The sequence below is a fragment of the Silurus aristotelis genome (genome assembly GCF_946808225.1).
Source record: "Silurus aristotelis genome assembly, chromosome: 2".
Taxonomy (NCBI): Eukaryota; Metazoa; Chordata; class Actinopteri; order Siluriformes; family Siluridae; genus Silurus; species Silurus aristotelis.
In genome coordinates this window covers 37,696,815-37,712,399 of record NC_139575.1, presented here as the reverse complement: position 1 = coordinate 37,712,399, position 15,585 = coordinate 37,696,815, and the positions used below count along the sequence as shown (strand labels likewise).

Below are 15,585 nucleotides of genomic sequence, written 5' to 3'. Positions count from 1 at the left end.
TTTTTTTTACATATTTTTTATTTATTGGTCCACCGTTTTCATTACATCACCAACAGGCGTGAAAAGCAGAAGAGAATATCTAGAACAGGGCGTTTATGGTGTAGTGCATATTTCACACAAAAATAAGTATTGGAAGTGAGAATACCACTGTTAGAGCCATGATCTCTCCAACAGACACGGAATGACGTAGTGTTTCTCCATCTCTTCTTCTCCTCCTCCATTCTGAGGCGAGACAGGGAAGATCTTTATACTGCTAAACTTTCTTTCTTAAGGGAATAATCGAGGATCTGAAACCACCAAGCACCAGAGAAAGAAACTCCAAGCTGGTCCTGGATCAGCATGAAGACTCCAAATGCTCATTAGTCGTCCACAGTGATGTTGCGGAACAGGTAAGCCATGGATTCTCCATTATGGATGCGACGAATAGCTTCAGCCAGGATCATACTGACATCCACGGTCTTTATCTTGGGACACTGAAGCTTCTGGATTTCATGGGGAACCGTGTTGGTCACCACCACCTGCATGAGGAAGTGTTAGGAGTTATTATTACTACATAGTCTACATCTACTTATCCATCCAATCTATCCATCATTACATCTATTCAGATCAACCCATTCACCTGTATCTGCTTCTCCATTTTTTTATTATCAGTGTCTATTTATCCATCAGATTATCTTTTCCAGAGAACACGTCTCCACTGCTCTGGAGTCCAGCGGCCTTGTGCTTCACACCATCTGATGCTTTGCATTGCACTTGGTGATGTAAAGCTCAGATGCAGCTGCTCGACTTTGGAACCCCAGTCCATGAAGCTCTACGCACTGGTTTTCAGCTAATCTGAAGGCCACATGAAGTTTGGAGGTTTGTAACTATTGACTGTGCAGAAGGTTGGTGACCTCTGTGCACTATGAGTCTCAGTATCCGCTGTCCTGCTCTGTGGTTTTACGTGGTCGAACACTTTGTGGCCGAGTTGCTGTCGTTCCCAGTCGCTTCCTCTTTGTTCCAACACCACTAACGGTGGACTGTGGAATATTTAGTAGTGAGGAAATTCTTCCTGTGACTTCCTGTCACGGTACCACGCTGGAATTCACGGAGCTCCTGAGAGCCACACATTCTTTCACTAATGTTTGTAGAAGCGTCTGCATGCGCAGGTGATGATTTTATTCACCTGTAACCATGGAAGTGACTGAAACATCTGAATTCAGTGATTTGGATGGTAAATGAATACTTTTACAGTGTTTATCCACCTCTTCATTTATATGGTCTATGTTTCTATGTTCCTGTTCTTTCATCAGTATATCTGTTCATCAATCCTTTTATTCAGAAGTATATCAATCCATCCATCCATCCATCCATCAGATCTCCTCACATCAGAACATCCATCCATTTATCATCAACTATTCATCTATATATGCTTCCATCCTTTCATCAGAATAGCTATTTATCCATCCATCCACCAGAAAATCTTTTAATTCATCGATATATTCTTCTGTTCTTTTCATCATGTCCTTTCATGATGTTATATCTGCCCATCCGTCAATCCATCTATCAGTCCATCCTTACATCAGAACATCAATTCATCCATCCATCTATTATCAACTATTCATCTGTATATGCTTGTATTCTTCTATCAGTCTATCAAATGTATTTATCCATCCTTCCATCCATCAGTATATCTTTTCATAAATCCACCTATTCATCTATCGAAGCTTCTGTCCTTTAAAAACCAGATCTATTTATTCCTCCGTCCATCAAATAATATATCTATCCATCAATCTGTTCATATTCACCCATTCATCTGTAAATTCTTCATCTTTTCTTCAGCAGATTTAAAACATGAACACGGCTCAAAAGCGCTTTGTTCCCATCATACCAACATTTTGATCCGTTTCTAGCTACATTTCAGGTTGTAAAGCAGGTCAGATCACGATCTCGCTCACATTATAGCAGCGATAAGTGAAAGTTCCCTCACAAAACTAGATTAACATTAATAAGTTGTTGCTATGGTTACAGACTCGCGAAGCCTTTAACTGTTGTCACGACTAAAAACAAACAAACAAACATTCTCTCTCTTTTTCCTCCTTCACTTAACAGCACGTTTTGAGAATCTGTTTGTCGTTAGTGTTATGTTGAAGCTCCACCACGTGTAAACAGAGCTTTACAGTCATAAACCTCCGCGTGTTTATACGCCGCAGTTCGCCGTGAACGCCTTTAGGAACAAAGCGACGCGTCGCAAGAGGAGATTAACGCAGGTGAGTTCTGCAGGCCATAACGCCACTTTATAAGCAGCAGCGGTGACAATAAACAGCAGGTGAAGATCAGCTGAAACGTTCACACAGACACCCGGCTTTTCCAACACATGGTTCCTTCCCAAACTGAAAACACAACGTTGGAGACACACAATAGTACAGGACATCTCTGGATCTTTACCATCACTTGAACTAGAAGATCCAAAACTGTTCCATCATGACAATGCCCCTGTGCACAAAGCCTGCTCCTTAAAGATCTGCTTTACATGGGTTGAATTGTTAGAAGATCTCCTGCTAAAGAGTTCTAAGCACCTTTGGGAAGAATGTGAATGCTGACTGCACTCCAGGCTTCCTCACCTCACCTACATCACTTCCTGACTTTACTTACACCCTTGTGGTTGAAAGAATCTCCACAAAATCTAGTGGAACATCTTCCCAGAAGAGTGGAGCTTCTTATAAGAGCAAATGGAGACTAAATGTGAAATGGGATGTTCAAAAAGAAGCACATACTGATCTTAGGCTCAGGCGTTCACAATCACAATCACTGAGGTTCTCATGAAGATTAAGTACACAAGTTACACTTTAATGGACGGAGAAGAAAATGGTCCTCACCTCATCTATAAGCGACTTCTCGATGAGACGCGGGGCGTCGGCTGAAAGCAGGCCATGAGTGGCCATGATGTAGACTTTATACGCTCCTCTCTCCTTCAGAATCTCCGCCACTGCCACAAAATCCTCCACGTCATCGATGATGTCATCCTTAAAAAATAAATATTAAATACACAAAGTTTTGTTTTTTAATAACAATTAAATAATCTGAGCTGTTTATCTTTTATTTCAAAAACTTTTTATTTGATTGCCTTTTTTATTGTTGTTATTACTATTATTATTCAATTGAAATATTAAATGAATAAAAAAAAGATTTTTTTTTACTTTACTGCTTCTTTATTATCTTTATTATAATGAATTCATGTACTTGTATGTGCACAATAATTTAATTGTTTAGAGCAATAAGTGCTACACATTCATGCATTTATTATTATTATTATTACTACAATTATCAATCAAGATGCTTAGGTAATTATCAAACTTGTGCTTTGTCTCCCTCTAGTGGAGCAATTCTTACACTACACATACACTGTATTTAAAAAATTAGGTTACAAGATAAAATAAAATAATAAATTGCAAGTAACCACTAGTACCATTATGCGTGAGTGTGTGTGTAAGAATGTAAACAATACTTACAACAATGATGGCGATTCGACCTCCAACGTCTCCCACCACGGTGATTGGTGGCTTCTCTTTGGCCATCATCACTGCACAGAAGCACATGCGGTGTTATGAAATGTTATTTATCATCACATTACAATAAAATTTTGTATGTATGTGTGTGTGTATACACATTCCATCACCAGCACCTTCAACCCAATTAATACAGCAACAAACTGAAACAAAATTAGTTCGACCTCACCAAAGTCAAGTTATACTGAAAACACAGACCACATCATCAACGCAATAATTTTCCTCATGGGATCAATAAAGTCTGTCTAGTCTAGTCTATCTATCTCAGAGCCAACTAAAAAAATATGAGCTGAGGAAAAAAATCTCTGTTACTGTAAAAAAAAGAAAAAAAAAGTAAAAGATAATAAATAGAAAGATTTTGGGCAGTTAACAGCATTTCCACTTACTTGTGAAATGTAAAGTAAAAAAAATGAAAAACTTCCCATTGTGCATGTGTACAGCCAAACAGGATTTAATCAGATATATATTTGTAAACATAAATCCTGTAATTCACACTGAACTCTGTTTTATTTTATCCATGATATCCTGAACAGGGGGAGTGGTGGCTCCAGCGGTTAAGGCACTGGGTTGCGATCGGAAGGTCTGGGGTTCAAGCCCCGGTATCGCCAAGCTGCCACTCTTGGGCCCTTGAGCAAGGCCCTTAACCCTCTATGCTCCGGGGGTCCCTTACGAGGGAAATATCAAGGTCCGTGACGTCGGAGTGACGTGGGGCCGCCTTCCCGTGGGCTCACCACCTGCAGGAGGGACCGTAAGGGACGGTGCTGTGAGGATTGGGCAGCAGTCGAAGGCGGGGGCCTGCTTAGACTGCTGCCCCCGCGACCCAAATTACGCATAAGCGGAAGAAAATGAATGAATGAAGGATATCCTGAACAAGCTAAAAAAAAATACAAAAAACAAGATGGCATCAGTACACATGCACAGTTCTTGTCTGAGAAATATGGTGCTGTTTGTATTTATATACATGGGCTTCCTTTACATAAACAGACCCACACACACACACATACTGCATAAAGAGAAAAGCCCTAAAACACACAAAAACAGGCCATGCGTTTGAAGCACACAGCACACGAGAAGCTCGGCTGCCGTACTTGGAAGCTCTATGCCAGGGAACGGTGCTTGGTACCTCCCTGTATGGCCGACACATAAAGGAGGACTGGTTAAATGCAGCAATATACATTTCAGCCAGTGTAGCATTTATACACAGACCCAAAAAATTACACATAATCAGAACATCAAGTCAAGTTTAGGTCTGATTTTACACTTTTGCTAATGGAGCTCGCTAGTGAACTGCTAGTGTTCGTATGCTAGCATTCGTATTGGAACGCTGGTTAAGGATCATGATTTGTGTTTGTCTGATTTAATTGCTAGCAATATCTTAAAGGTGTCAAAACATACAATAAGACCATCACTAATATTAGCATAAAGATCACTAGCTAACTTGCAGCTAGTTACCAGGTTCGAGAGCTCACGTTTGTCAGTGTTTCAGTAGCAGATTTGGTCTGTGTTGACGTTTTTAACGCCTTATTTAATGACAAGCATAAAAATCTGACAGCCAGCTAGTAAACTTCTAGCAAACTTTCCTTACTGTAGCGTCATTAGTTGTATTCTCTCTGATTTAATTAGCAGTAATGTGCTAAAACATACCATAACAGCTTATTAATAAAATAAGCGAAGTTAGCTAACTAAATACCTGCCAGCTAGCTAGCTAGCTAACTGCTAGGAATGTAGCTTGTATATGTTGCTGTCATTTTCTAAAGTGCAGATAAATTAGTATTGTGCTAATGCCCGATTTAATTACTAGCAATAAAATGTAGTAAATGTGCCATAACTCCTAGCACTGATTAACAACGTGAGCTAGGTTATGGCTAGTTAACTGCTAGCTCGCATACTGTATTTGTCAGTGACCAAGTCAAGTCTGTATCATGTTCTCTATGATTTAAAGCCATTGTAACAATGATTAATATTAACACAGTTAGCTAGCTAACTCCATGCATAAAAGCTAGCTAACTGCTAGTAATCTAGCTCACATATTTCTGTGGATGTCCTCTTACGCCTGGTTTACTGCTAGCATGCACGTTAGCAAAAATAGCTAGGTTATTGTGCATGCTACCTCGGCTAGTTTAGCTGAAATGTATCAGTGTTTCAGGGGCCGGGTTTTTATTTGTGTTCTTTTTCTGTATGTGTGTGTAAAATAGAACAGAGCATCCATCTGAAATTATTTTCCACGTGAGAGTTTGCTGGATGAAGTGTTTAAAAAAAACCTTTAAAGACTTGTTATAAACGTATGACGTGGTTAAAATGCTTCTAGATGGTATTTCAAATTTTAGACTTTTCTGATTTGCATGGTTCTACCTGAAGGCTGGTTTTTATAATTATCAGCTCAGAGTTTTAATGGGATTTTTTGTAGGATCTGTTACAGATGCAAGTGTTTGAAATGAGTTCCTTACAGGGCAGCTCGAGACCTGGAGGTCCACACGAGGGTCTGTACCCCGGTGGAGAGTTACGACCGTCAGCCAGATCGGATTCGGACTGAGCTTCACCGTGAATTACTACCAGTCCGAGTCTCAGACGCTCGGCATACGACTGAGCTCTGAAGAAACACACACACACACACACACACACACACACACACACACACACACACACACAATAAAAAAAACTCGATCATGAAAAACACACACCAACCTGAACTTTTTACACAAATGTATTCAATTGTTTTGTACCTCTTCGCAGCCGAGGGCGATTTTGCAACAATAACAGCGTTTCTGAAGTCGGGGATCTGAAGAGGAACAAAAAAGAGAGCGAAATGTGAGAGATGTTTGTGTGGAAAATGGATGATGTAACTCCAAAAACTATTTCTTTATAAAACAAATTATAAAAAAAGTATTCAAAGTTTATTACTGAGATCAAAAGAGGACGAAAGAGCAGACGTGTTACTAATATGAGGATACATGAGATTACAATAATAATAATAATAATAATAGTAATAACATTCCAACCCAAAGCTTTTACTCCTTATGTAAAGCCGAGTTTAGGTTTTTTTGTCGTTGTTTTAAATTTGTGGTCAGTAAACTTAGTAACGCTAAGCTGTTCTTTTTACCTGTGGAACTGTAATATCAACGATTCTATCAGCCAAATGATGAATCGATCCGTCTCCGTTAAAGACACAGACCCACGATCGAGGAGATGCTCTTTATCAGTATCTGCTCTAGATCCTAGCATCCTAATATCACCAACCGCTTGACCACGGGGAGAAACGCTGAGAACAGATTTCTTTGTTGTACAATGAGTTTGCAAAATACATTTCCTGTTTCCTGTCGTTCCTCATTCATTTGTTTGGTTTATTTATTTGTTGTTTGCAATGCTGGGGTTTTCTAGATAAACCTTGACTTCAGTGAGGTGTGTGTGTGTGTGTGTTGGTATAGAAGTGTGTGTAGACGTGTGCTACCTCCTCCTGGATGTACTGCAGCAGAAACGGTGAAGCTCGCAGGTTATCCACAGGGAAGTTGAAGAAACCCTGGATCTCTTTCTGGTGCAGATCCATGGTGATGATGTGGGTCAGACCTGGACACCCCCCCCCCCCCCCGCACACACACACACACACACACACACACACACACACACACACACACACACACACACACACACACACACTTTAGGTTTTAAGATCGTAAACAAACACTGAAGCGGTGCATAATCCAGCGTAGTTACTGAAATATGCAACTAATCTACTTAAAGTGACCAATAATTTGTGACCAATATTTTATTTCTTCTCGCTCAACTGTCAGTTGCGTTCTCTCAGCACTTTCATATATTGATGATTTGCTGTCTGTCTGAACCAAAGAAACAAAAGCAAACTATCTGTACCATATTAAAGTGCAGAGATTGTGTGGAATCGGCTCACACTGCATCGTCACAGGGGTGAATCATATGCATCTTTAGGGTGTCGTATATCATAACGCCGGCTATGCATCGAATCACATAGGCCTTAGTTATGGAGATGCACATCCCTTTGGATTGAGACATTGGAAGCTCACGAGTTCCAAGTCGCCACTGCTGGGTCTTTCTGTTTACTCAAACCTGTGCTGTGAAGGATATTTTATCTCTACTCTCTACAATAGAGAAAATGTACTGTAAAGAAAAGGTAAAGGACACACCTTTATTCACCTTCTCAAAGCACCTGGTCATGTTTCACAACTCAGCTACAAGTAACAGCTACAAGTCACTTATTCTGGCTTTAAGCTGTACTGCAATTCAAACACTATAGGAATTACAGGCGCTTGCAGGGTTACACGGGTGCCAAAACTTTGTGTAGACTAACCGATGGGCCACTGTGAGTATTTATAGACCTAGAAAGTAGCCTGTATGAGCGGTGCAGCTGATAATGAAGTGTTCACTTCAAAGTTCATGTGTGTGTGTGTGTGTGTGTGTGTGTTTCTCCTACCAGCTTTAGCCAGCATGGATGCGAGCAGTTTGCAGACAATTGATCCTCTCTTCCTCATCTTGCACTGCTTGCTGTAGGGGAAATACGGGATCACGCCAATGATGTTCTTGGCACAGGAGGTCTTCAGGGCATACGCCATCACCAGCAGCTCCATGATCGCTGTGTTTACATCCCTTCACCCCAAACACACACACCACATCACATCACTAATTACGATGTGACACTTTTTAACATCCTCATGTGTCCATAAAGGGTATTTTTTCAAAGATTTAAAGCCTATATTTATTTCTAATACATTTTATTTACCCTCGACTTTATGCATTTTATATATATATACATATATTAAGAAACTGAATATTTAAAATGCAATACACCAATAAAAAAGCAGCTGAATTAATTTAATAAAAATCTATATCTTTATTTATTTATCCACTTATTTGTTTGTTTGTTTGTTTAATCTAAAGACAAAATAAATACATAAATAAATAAATACATAAATAAATAAATAAATAAATAAATAAATAAATAAATGTGATTGGTCAGAAAGGATTTCATTCCTATTTATTACGTGTAATTTTCCATAACAGCGTCTCCTGCAGTACGGACAGCATCATGTTATGGTTTCTATAGTAACAGCTCTTTCACAACGACTCCGTGTGAGTGGATATTGAATGTGAAATCGTTTGTTGATGGAAGGAGTCTCCAGTGTCAGCACTATGTTACAGTCGCAGGTTTCTGATTTACAATATTTTAGGGACAGAGACTTTATGATTCATGGTTACTTGGGAAGAACAAATAATTTAAAAAAATAATTTTATGATGGAACTGTTTCTCTCTGCCATTAAGTAGGTGAGAACTCGCTCGATCACACTCACACTCCGGCTCCAGCGTGTTCTCTGGAATCAAACTCGAGAATCCGATTAGCATCAATCCGACCTGATTATCAGCGGCGATGCCAGTTGACACAGTGTGATTGAGTGTGTGCCACGCCTTTACAGAGATTTGAGTCAGCCGAACACTGAAACACACTCGGCTTCCTGATCACTTCCTGAAAATCAGGACTAACCAGTTGGTGACCAAAGAATCACACACTTCAGCCAGCGTTTAAGAGAAAGTGCACTAATTTACACTACAAGCAGAAACATGGCACAGGAGGAAAAAAAGATTATGAGAAGCATGGGGGTGGAGTTTCATTCAGATTATTCCTCCACTTTAACTCGCAACCTCAAACTGTATTTTCTAGTAAACACTGCTGCCTTCAAACAGGACTGCCACAGACACCAACTCACACAAAACTCATTTTCCGCACCACTAACAGAACAAAAATAGAACAGATAGTCTCAGTTTAGGCAGTGCACGTGTGGCGTGTGTGGTCACGTGAGTTTCAGGTGTGCTGAGCAGATCAACACTGAACTGGTAGCCAAAAACACGCTACCGCTGTTATTTGGCTTTAAGATCACCAACACTGAGCAGAGAGGAACTGTGCAAGATTTGAAAGTTAAAGTTTCTACATCATGTGGCAATATGACATCTGTAACATCTCACTGGTTCCGGGTTGGAAGAAAGACACGACAGGCGACGGGTTTTACAGACAGAACTTTACCTTTTACTCATGCCGACACACACACACACACACACACACACACACACACACACACCTTTCCTCGACGCTAACGCCTAACCCGCACATACTCACGGATTGGCGCGCCTTCACCTGCCACCACACAAATCAGTAGCAATCTTCCATAAAACTGGTTCAACACATTTAATAATAATGATTGCGAAACTGATTCATGAATTCCAGTATGTAAACATAAGCTGTATCTCAAACTTCAGCAGAAAAACAGCTAAATAACTGAAATGGGCAGCAGCACGACATTCCCTTTTTTTGGGATAAAATGTATATAAAAATACTTTTTTTTTTTTTTATTTCATTAGCATTATCACTAACCTGGGTGCAATTTCCTTAAAAACCAAACAAGTGGACACATGACACCATTAATTAAATCACAAACACAATATCGACCACAATAATCGCAACATGCCATTTTTCCCCAAATCGTGCAGGACGCCCAACACAGGACTCCCACAACACAACACAACACAGGACTCCCACAACACAACACAACACAATCAAATCAAATCGTATTTGTCACATACACATACATACAGGGTATGACATGCAGTGAAAGCTTTGTCACAGGACTGCCACAACACAACACAGGATCCCCACAACACAACACAGGACAAAACGCCCACAAAAACACAGGACTCTCAAACTCTTCTCCATCACCAAGCCACTGATTAGGCACACCTGTTTCTATTTACACAACACACTCACTCACACATACAACTATTTAACGCCTACACTGATTAATTGTACTCTTTGTGAAGAAAACGTTCAGTCTTTGCCTCTGACTTTAACTTTCATTATTTCTCAACTACTACCACTAGCTAGCTGATTAGCCTACGCCAACTAATGCTAGCAGCAAAGAAAAATAATGAATTGTTTCTACGACAGAGAAAAATGTTATTAAAATAATCTACAGCAACAAAACAGAACCCAACAGTCAGCTGCATGTACAGTAAAATGACCTTTAAAAACAATTTGTATGAAATATTTATCATGGTATCGTCGCCGCAGCATCGCGTTTCCACAACAAAGAAGCTTCTGAGGCGGGAAAGTAGGTAAACAATTTATACAACTATTTTTGTTTAAAAATGACAAGATACAAATTCCATAATCAGAATCCGGTCAGCGCAAAGATCATACACTTACAGCAGAGGTTTATTTATAAACAACTTAAAACATGCAAAAACCAATGCTATCATGGTCATCATGCATGTATCACATGCAGCAACGAAAGAAGATGCTCCAGTTCCTCTCACCTGCGTATGGTCTGGATGATGAAGATGTCCTGCCCTCTGACCGACTCCTGCACCTCCACCGTGGTCTCTGTGAAAGGAAACGTGTGAGACACACAGTCAGATGGTGATGAACCAAAATAAATCTGTGCTTCACAGCATTTACAAAAACCTACAGTTAATACACATGGATGTTGGATGTGAACAACCGCTGCAGCTTTCTGCCCTCTTCCTCATACACAAGCTAACAGATGCCTGTGATTGGCTGGTGTCCCTGTGATTGACAGGGCAGTGACGGTATGCTCCGCCCACCATACAGTGCCATCAGTACTCGAGTAAACGATCGCGTTCCTGTTGAGCTTCAACATAATGGCTTTCGAAATCACCTCATGCTGTATTTTATTTGTAGTAGCTGAAAAATTTCACATTTCTTACTAAATAATTATAAATTGAATGGAAATATTGATTGACAGCGAGAGACCGTATGCCCCGCCCACAAGATTGTAGATTATTTGCAGTAGCTGAAAAATCACACAATTGTCTAGTGATAACTTACACAAATATTTATGATATTTTATCAATGACCACTTGTGAGAATGTGAAAAGATTTGTGTGTGTGTGTGTGTGTGTGTGTGTGCTTTTGTGTATTACAGAAAAGGTTTAGACTTTGCACTATTCCACTCTCTGCACCGACTAAAGTACATCCGCTGAAGTGAAAAACACCAAACAGCACGTCATTTACCTCTGTTGGCTCCCTCGAGCACCAGTGATTTCCCCAGCTCCACCCCGAGACGCCTGGAAAAAAACGTCAAAAAGTCATTCACGTTAGTATTATTATAGTGTCACACAGAATGTGTGCAGACTGAAGTGTGTGTGTGTGTGTGTGAGAGATCGAGAGGTGACAATTCAACATGGGGAAAATTGTGATATTTTTCTTTATTTTTAATTAAACTCTGTGTTTGAATATTAATCAACTGGAAAATTTCTTCTTGACAGACTTTTATATACAACTTTGAATCTCACCATCGATTTAGAAAACACAGTCATTGATGGATAAATAAATAAAATTATATACTGCACAAACAATGAAACAATTAAAATCTAACTAAAGAAAAAACAGATCATAAAATCTATTCTATTATAATAAAATGCGATTATGCGAATATTAATTTATAAAAGGTAAAGATGGTAAAATATACATTAAAATTAAACATGTTTAAGTACTAATTTATTTAACAATTTTTTTTAAATACATAAACACAAGTATATATTTTTATATTAGAAAACATTTCAGGTGAGGATTTTTATTTTTTTGCAATCACTAATAAAATAAATGATTTTGCATGTGGTAGTATAGTGATTTATATGTTTTTAGTTCAGATTTCAGCAACACCAAGCTGCCAGTGTTGGGCCCCTAAACAAGGCCCTTAACCCTCAACTGCTCAACTGTAAGGATAAATTCTAGTAACGTAAATGGAAATTTCCTCAGAAGCTGCTGCCTACCTGAGGAACCTTGTCTCAAACTGAACAAGACAGAATTTCAGCCCTGAATTCCTGCCAGTAATATGTTGATGTGTAACTGATTACACACACACACACACACACACACACACACACACACACACACACACCTTAAAAAAGATATTTTCCAGGAGACCTTGATAAACGAGATTAGGTGTGTCATCATCACCATGTGGGGTTAAAAATAAGATTTTTGGCATTCCTAAACCCGTACACACACGTGCGTGCGTACACACACACACACACACACACACACACACACACACACACACACACACACACACACACACACACACACGAGAGCAGGAAATTCAACAAGTGCACTGGATTCTCTTCAGATGAGCGGTTTCGTGTTTCGGTGCAAAGTGCTGGAAGACTAGATCTCGTTACAGACACTCCATGGTGAAGCACTTCCCTCTCTCACTCACACTCACACTCACACACACACACACACACACACCTGTTGAGTTCCCAATGGTCCAAAGGTGTTGGGACCATCTACAGCAGCAGCTCAGACAGGAGCGCATGGTTGCATTAACGACTCGTTCTTACACCTAGTTTCTATAGCAACGGCTCATTAGCAGGGCGGCAGGATGCCACGTAAACACGTTTTTTGTATTTTTAAGCGTTAAAATATTTAAACTGTGATCTTTTCTGTGACTTAACATTAAACTGATGGAAGGAATCTGCAGTGTCAGCGCTTCACAACAGTCAGAAGTGGAGCTGGAAGTTTACGTTTCCCAGAATCTTCAGGATAAACGACTTGTTTTTTCGCTCTTTTCTTCTTCTTCTTCTAGAAATCAGCTCCGAAGCTGATGTTAAAGGGAGTTTTTTTTAAAGCCCGGCATGATGATGGTCAGGAGGGTTGAGCGCCGTTATGTGCCCAGCGTGACATTAAACAGTGCTGAGGGTTCGACCGGGTCACCGTGATCACGCTCTTACAAAAGCAGCTTTCAAAACACACGGCTGCGAAACGCACATTTCATCACCAGGAGCATGACGGGGTAAAAACGATTAACTTCAGCAACAGAGCACAAAAACAGCACAAAAAAGTTATAAGTGCTTCTATAAACAACTTGGAGAAACTGCATCGCCCAGAAATGGCACAAGATCGAGGACCTGAAAACCACAGAACAACGAATACTAAAGTGTTTTATTCCTCTTATAACACAACAACTCGAGTGTGTACACGTTAGAAACATCTGGTATCATTTATTTTTTCATATATAACATCATATTATAGCAGTTTAAAGCACCGCCCACAGTGACATCATCTCCAATCAACCAATCAGATCTGAGAAGTGGAGCACATATACTACGAGGCTGAAGGGGTTTTAATCACGTCAATGTCGAGTAAGTGCACGAGCATGTACAGTCACGTGACAATTTATATGCCAAACAAACAATTTGCTGGTTAATATGAGTGTTTTTTTTTTTGTTTGTTTGTTTTTATTGGGAAGTGGTAGCTCATTGGTGAAGATGCTGGACGTCTGATCATAAGGTAGTGAGTTCAAACCCATCACTGCAAATCTGCTATTCCTGGGCCCTTAAGTGAGGCCCTAAACCCTCACCTGTTCAGTTGTATAAATGAGAGAAATGGAAGTCACTCTGGATAAGAGTGTCTAATAAAAAAAATGTAAACGTGTTGGAATAAAGAAGCAGTCTTTAGAAAAACCTGTTGTTCCCCCCATCGGCTCTTTTTTTTTTTAGGTTTGAAATGCGAAGCAGACGTTTCTTCATTTTCCTGAAGATGTTGGAGACTCCAAAACAAAAACTACGAGCCTGCAATTGGTTTAAAATGTTCACCTTTATGCCACAGACGTACACGTAGTACCGAACAATAGTGATCATGACATAAAAAAGGTTGGTGTTGTGTAAACAATAATGGATGATGATGATGATGATGATACTCACTCAGTGATCTTGTGGGCCAGCTCAGTGCTTGCTGGGACGTTGTTTGCACAGAAGACCCTGTATCCACTTCTGCCCACATTCATGTTGGAGTTATAACCATAAGACAGCTTGGGGGTTTGGGGGCGAGACAGAAGCAACTTGTGGACTCCTGCCCGACTCTTTGGCATGTTTACACACAAGTTTACGAGTTTGTTTCTTGCAACAAAATCAACAGTGATACAAATGATTTCAGTACAAACAGACGGGGATCAGATGAAGCCAAGTGAGGACCAGGGAGAAGAAAAGATCAGAAGGAGGAGAAAAAATCAAAAGGAGCCGAAAGCGGATTTTATCACGTTTATACACTAATGAAGGAAAAAGCAGAACATAATAATAACAACAACAACAACAATCTACTGACTTACCAGGGAAAGTAAAGGAGAAACGTGTAAATGTCCTATCTCATACTAGTACTGTTCAAATGAACGCTAATAAGAATAGAACTAATAATTACTGATAGTTTAGTAAAATGTGAACACGAATCAAATCTCTTACGAGTTTTCTAATTTTTACTTTTCATCTGCAATTATTCAAATTCCAGATCAGATCAACACACAAATCCGCTCGCACTTTTCTCCCATCTGAACTTCGATCTCCGTCCGACAATCCGAGCGATTGCACGTGAAGCAGTGCGAAATGAAATCGGATTATATAACTCACACGCACGCGACTAAAGAGATCAAAGTGTGGCGAAGAGCTCGCGCGGTTTCTGTATCACTGTAAACTTTGTTGCAATGCGGTCGGAAAGAGATCGGACACGCCGCCTGCCCGCCTCAAGCACCGCCCACTTTTTAACATGACTGACAGCCAGAACAGCCAATCATTGATTAGAGTACTGAAGCGCGAGGGGCGGGGAAGGCTGATGGGTTCTGATCCAATCCTGTGCGTGTCAGGGGGCAGGAACAGTCAGGTGGGGCAAAAGAAATATATACTGGTACCCGAACAATCATTAAATTCTATGTTTGTTTTCTACTCAATTAACAATTAAAAAATTGTGAATATTTTATATATTATTTTTACATATTTTTTAAATCATACACAATTTTAAAAATGGTATTTTATCATTTTTTTAAATTATACATCATCTAAAAAGTCTCAAGTGTTTTGAAAAAAAAAATGGTTGGCCTTGTAAAAAGTCAAAGGAATATTCAACACCCTACAATGTGAAGGCTCAGGAAATTAGGCGAAGATAAAAGCGACGGCAAAACGAAACAAAACAAAACCAAAACCGGATAAACAATACACTGGAGAAGA

At 39.8% G+C, this 15,585-nt stretch overlaps 1 protein-coding gene across 5 annotated transcripts; it reads right to left on the bottom strand.

Moving 5' to 3' along the window:
* Positions 1 to 15,128, bottom strand: LOC310717556 (phosphoribosyl pyrophosphate synthase-associated protein 1-like). 5 transcript variants are annotated; one of them, XM_083525780.1, is made up of 12 exons: positions 14,697 to 15,128; positions 14,293 to 14,487; positions 11,600 to 11,652; positions 10,882 to 10,948; positions 7,993 to 8,165; positions 6,997 to 7,112; positions 6,272 to 6,327; positions 5,996 to 6,138; positions 4,637 to 4,675; positions 3,492 to 3,562; positions 2,859 to 3,005; positions 1 to 518 (listed from the first exon to the last, which is right to left on the bottom strand). In XM_083525780.1, exons 2-12 carry the CDS (start codon positions 14,457 to 14,459, stop codon positions 360 to 362), a joined length of 1,191 nt encoding a protein of 396 aa, XP_083381906.1. In that variant the 5' UTR covers positions 14,460 to 14,487; positions 14,697 to 15,128; the 3' UTR covers positions 1 to 359. The 5 variants fall into 5 exon arrangements, with proteins under 5 accessions (XP_083381906.1, XP_083381908.1, XP_083381909.1 ...); XM_083525782.1 differs by having other exon boundaries at positions 14,293 to 14,450; positions 14,697 to 15,127; XM_083525783.1 differs by lacking the exon at positions 4,637 to 4,675 and having other exon boundaries at positions 14,293 to 14,450; positions 14,697 to 15,125.
* Positions 15,129 to 15,585: the final 457 nt, after the last annotated feature.

Excerpts from the sequence above, each read along its gene's own strand:
- LOC310717556 (XM_083525780.1), bottom strand. The coding sequence starts at position 14,459 with ATGCCAAAGAGTCGGGCAGGAGTCCACAAGTTGCTTCTGTCTCGCCCC. Across the intron at positions 11,653-14,292 it reads CTGGCCCACAAGATCACTGA|GCGTCTCGGGGTGGAGCTGG; the intron begins GTGAGTATCATC and ends GTTTTTTTCCAG. Across the intron at positions 8,166-10,881 it reads ATCATCCAGACCATACGCAG|GGATGTAAACACAGCGATCA; the intron begins GTGAGAGGAACT and ends TTTGGGGTGAAG.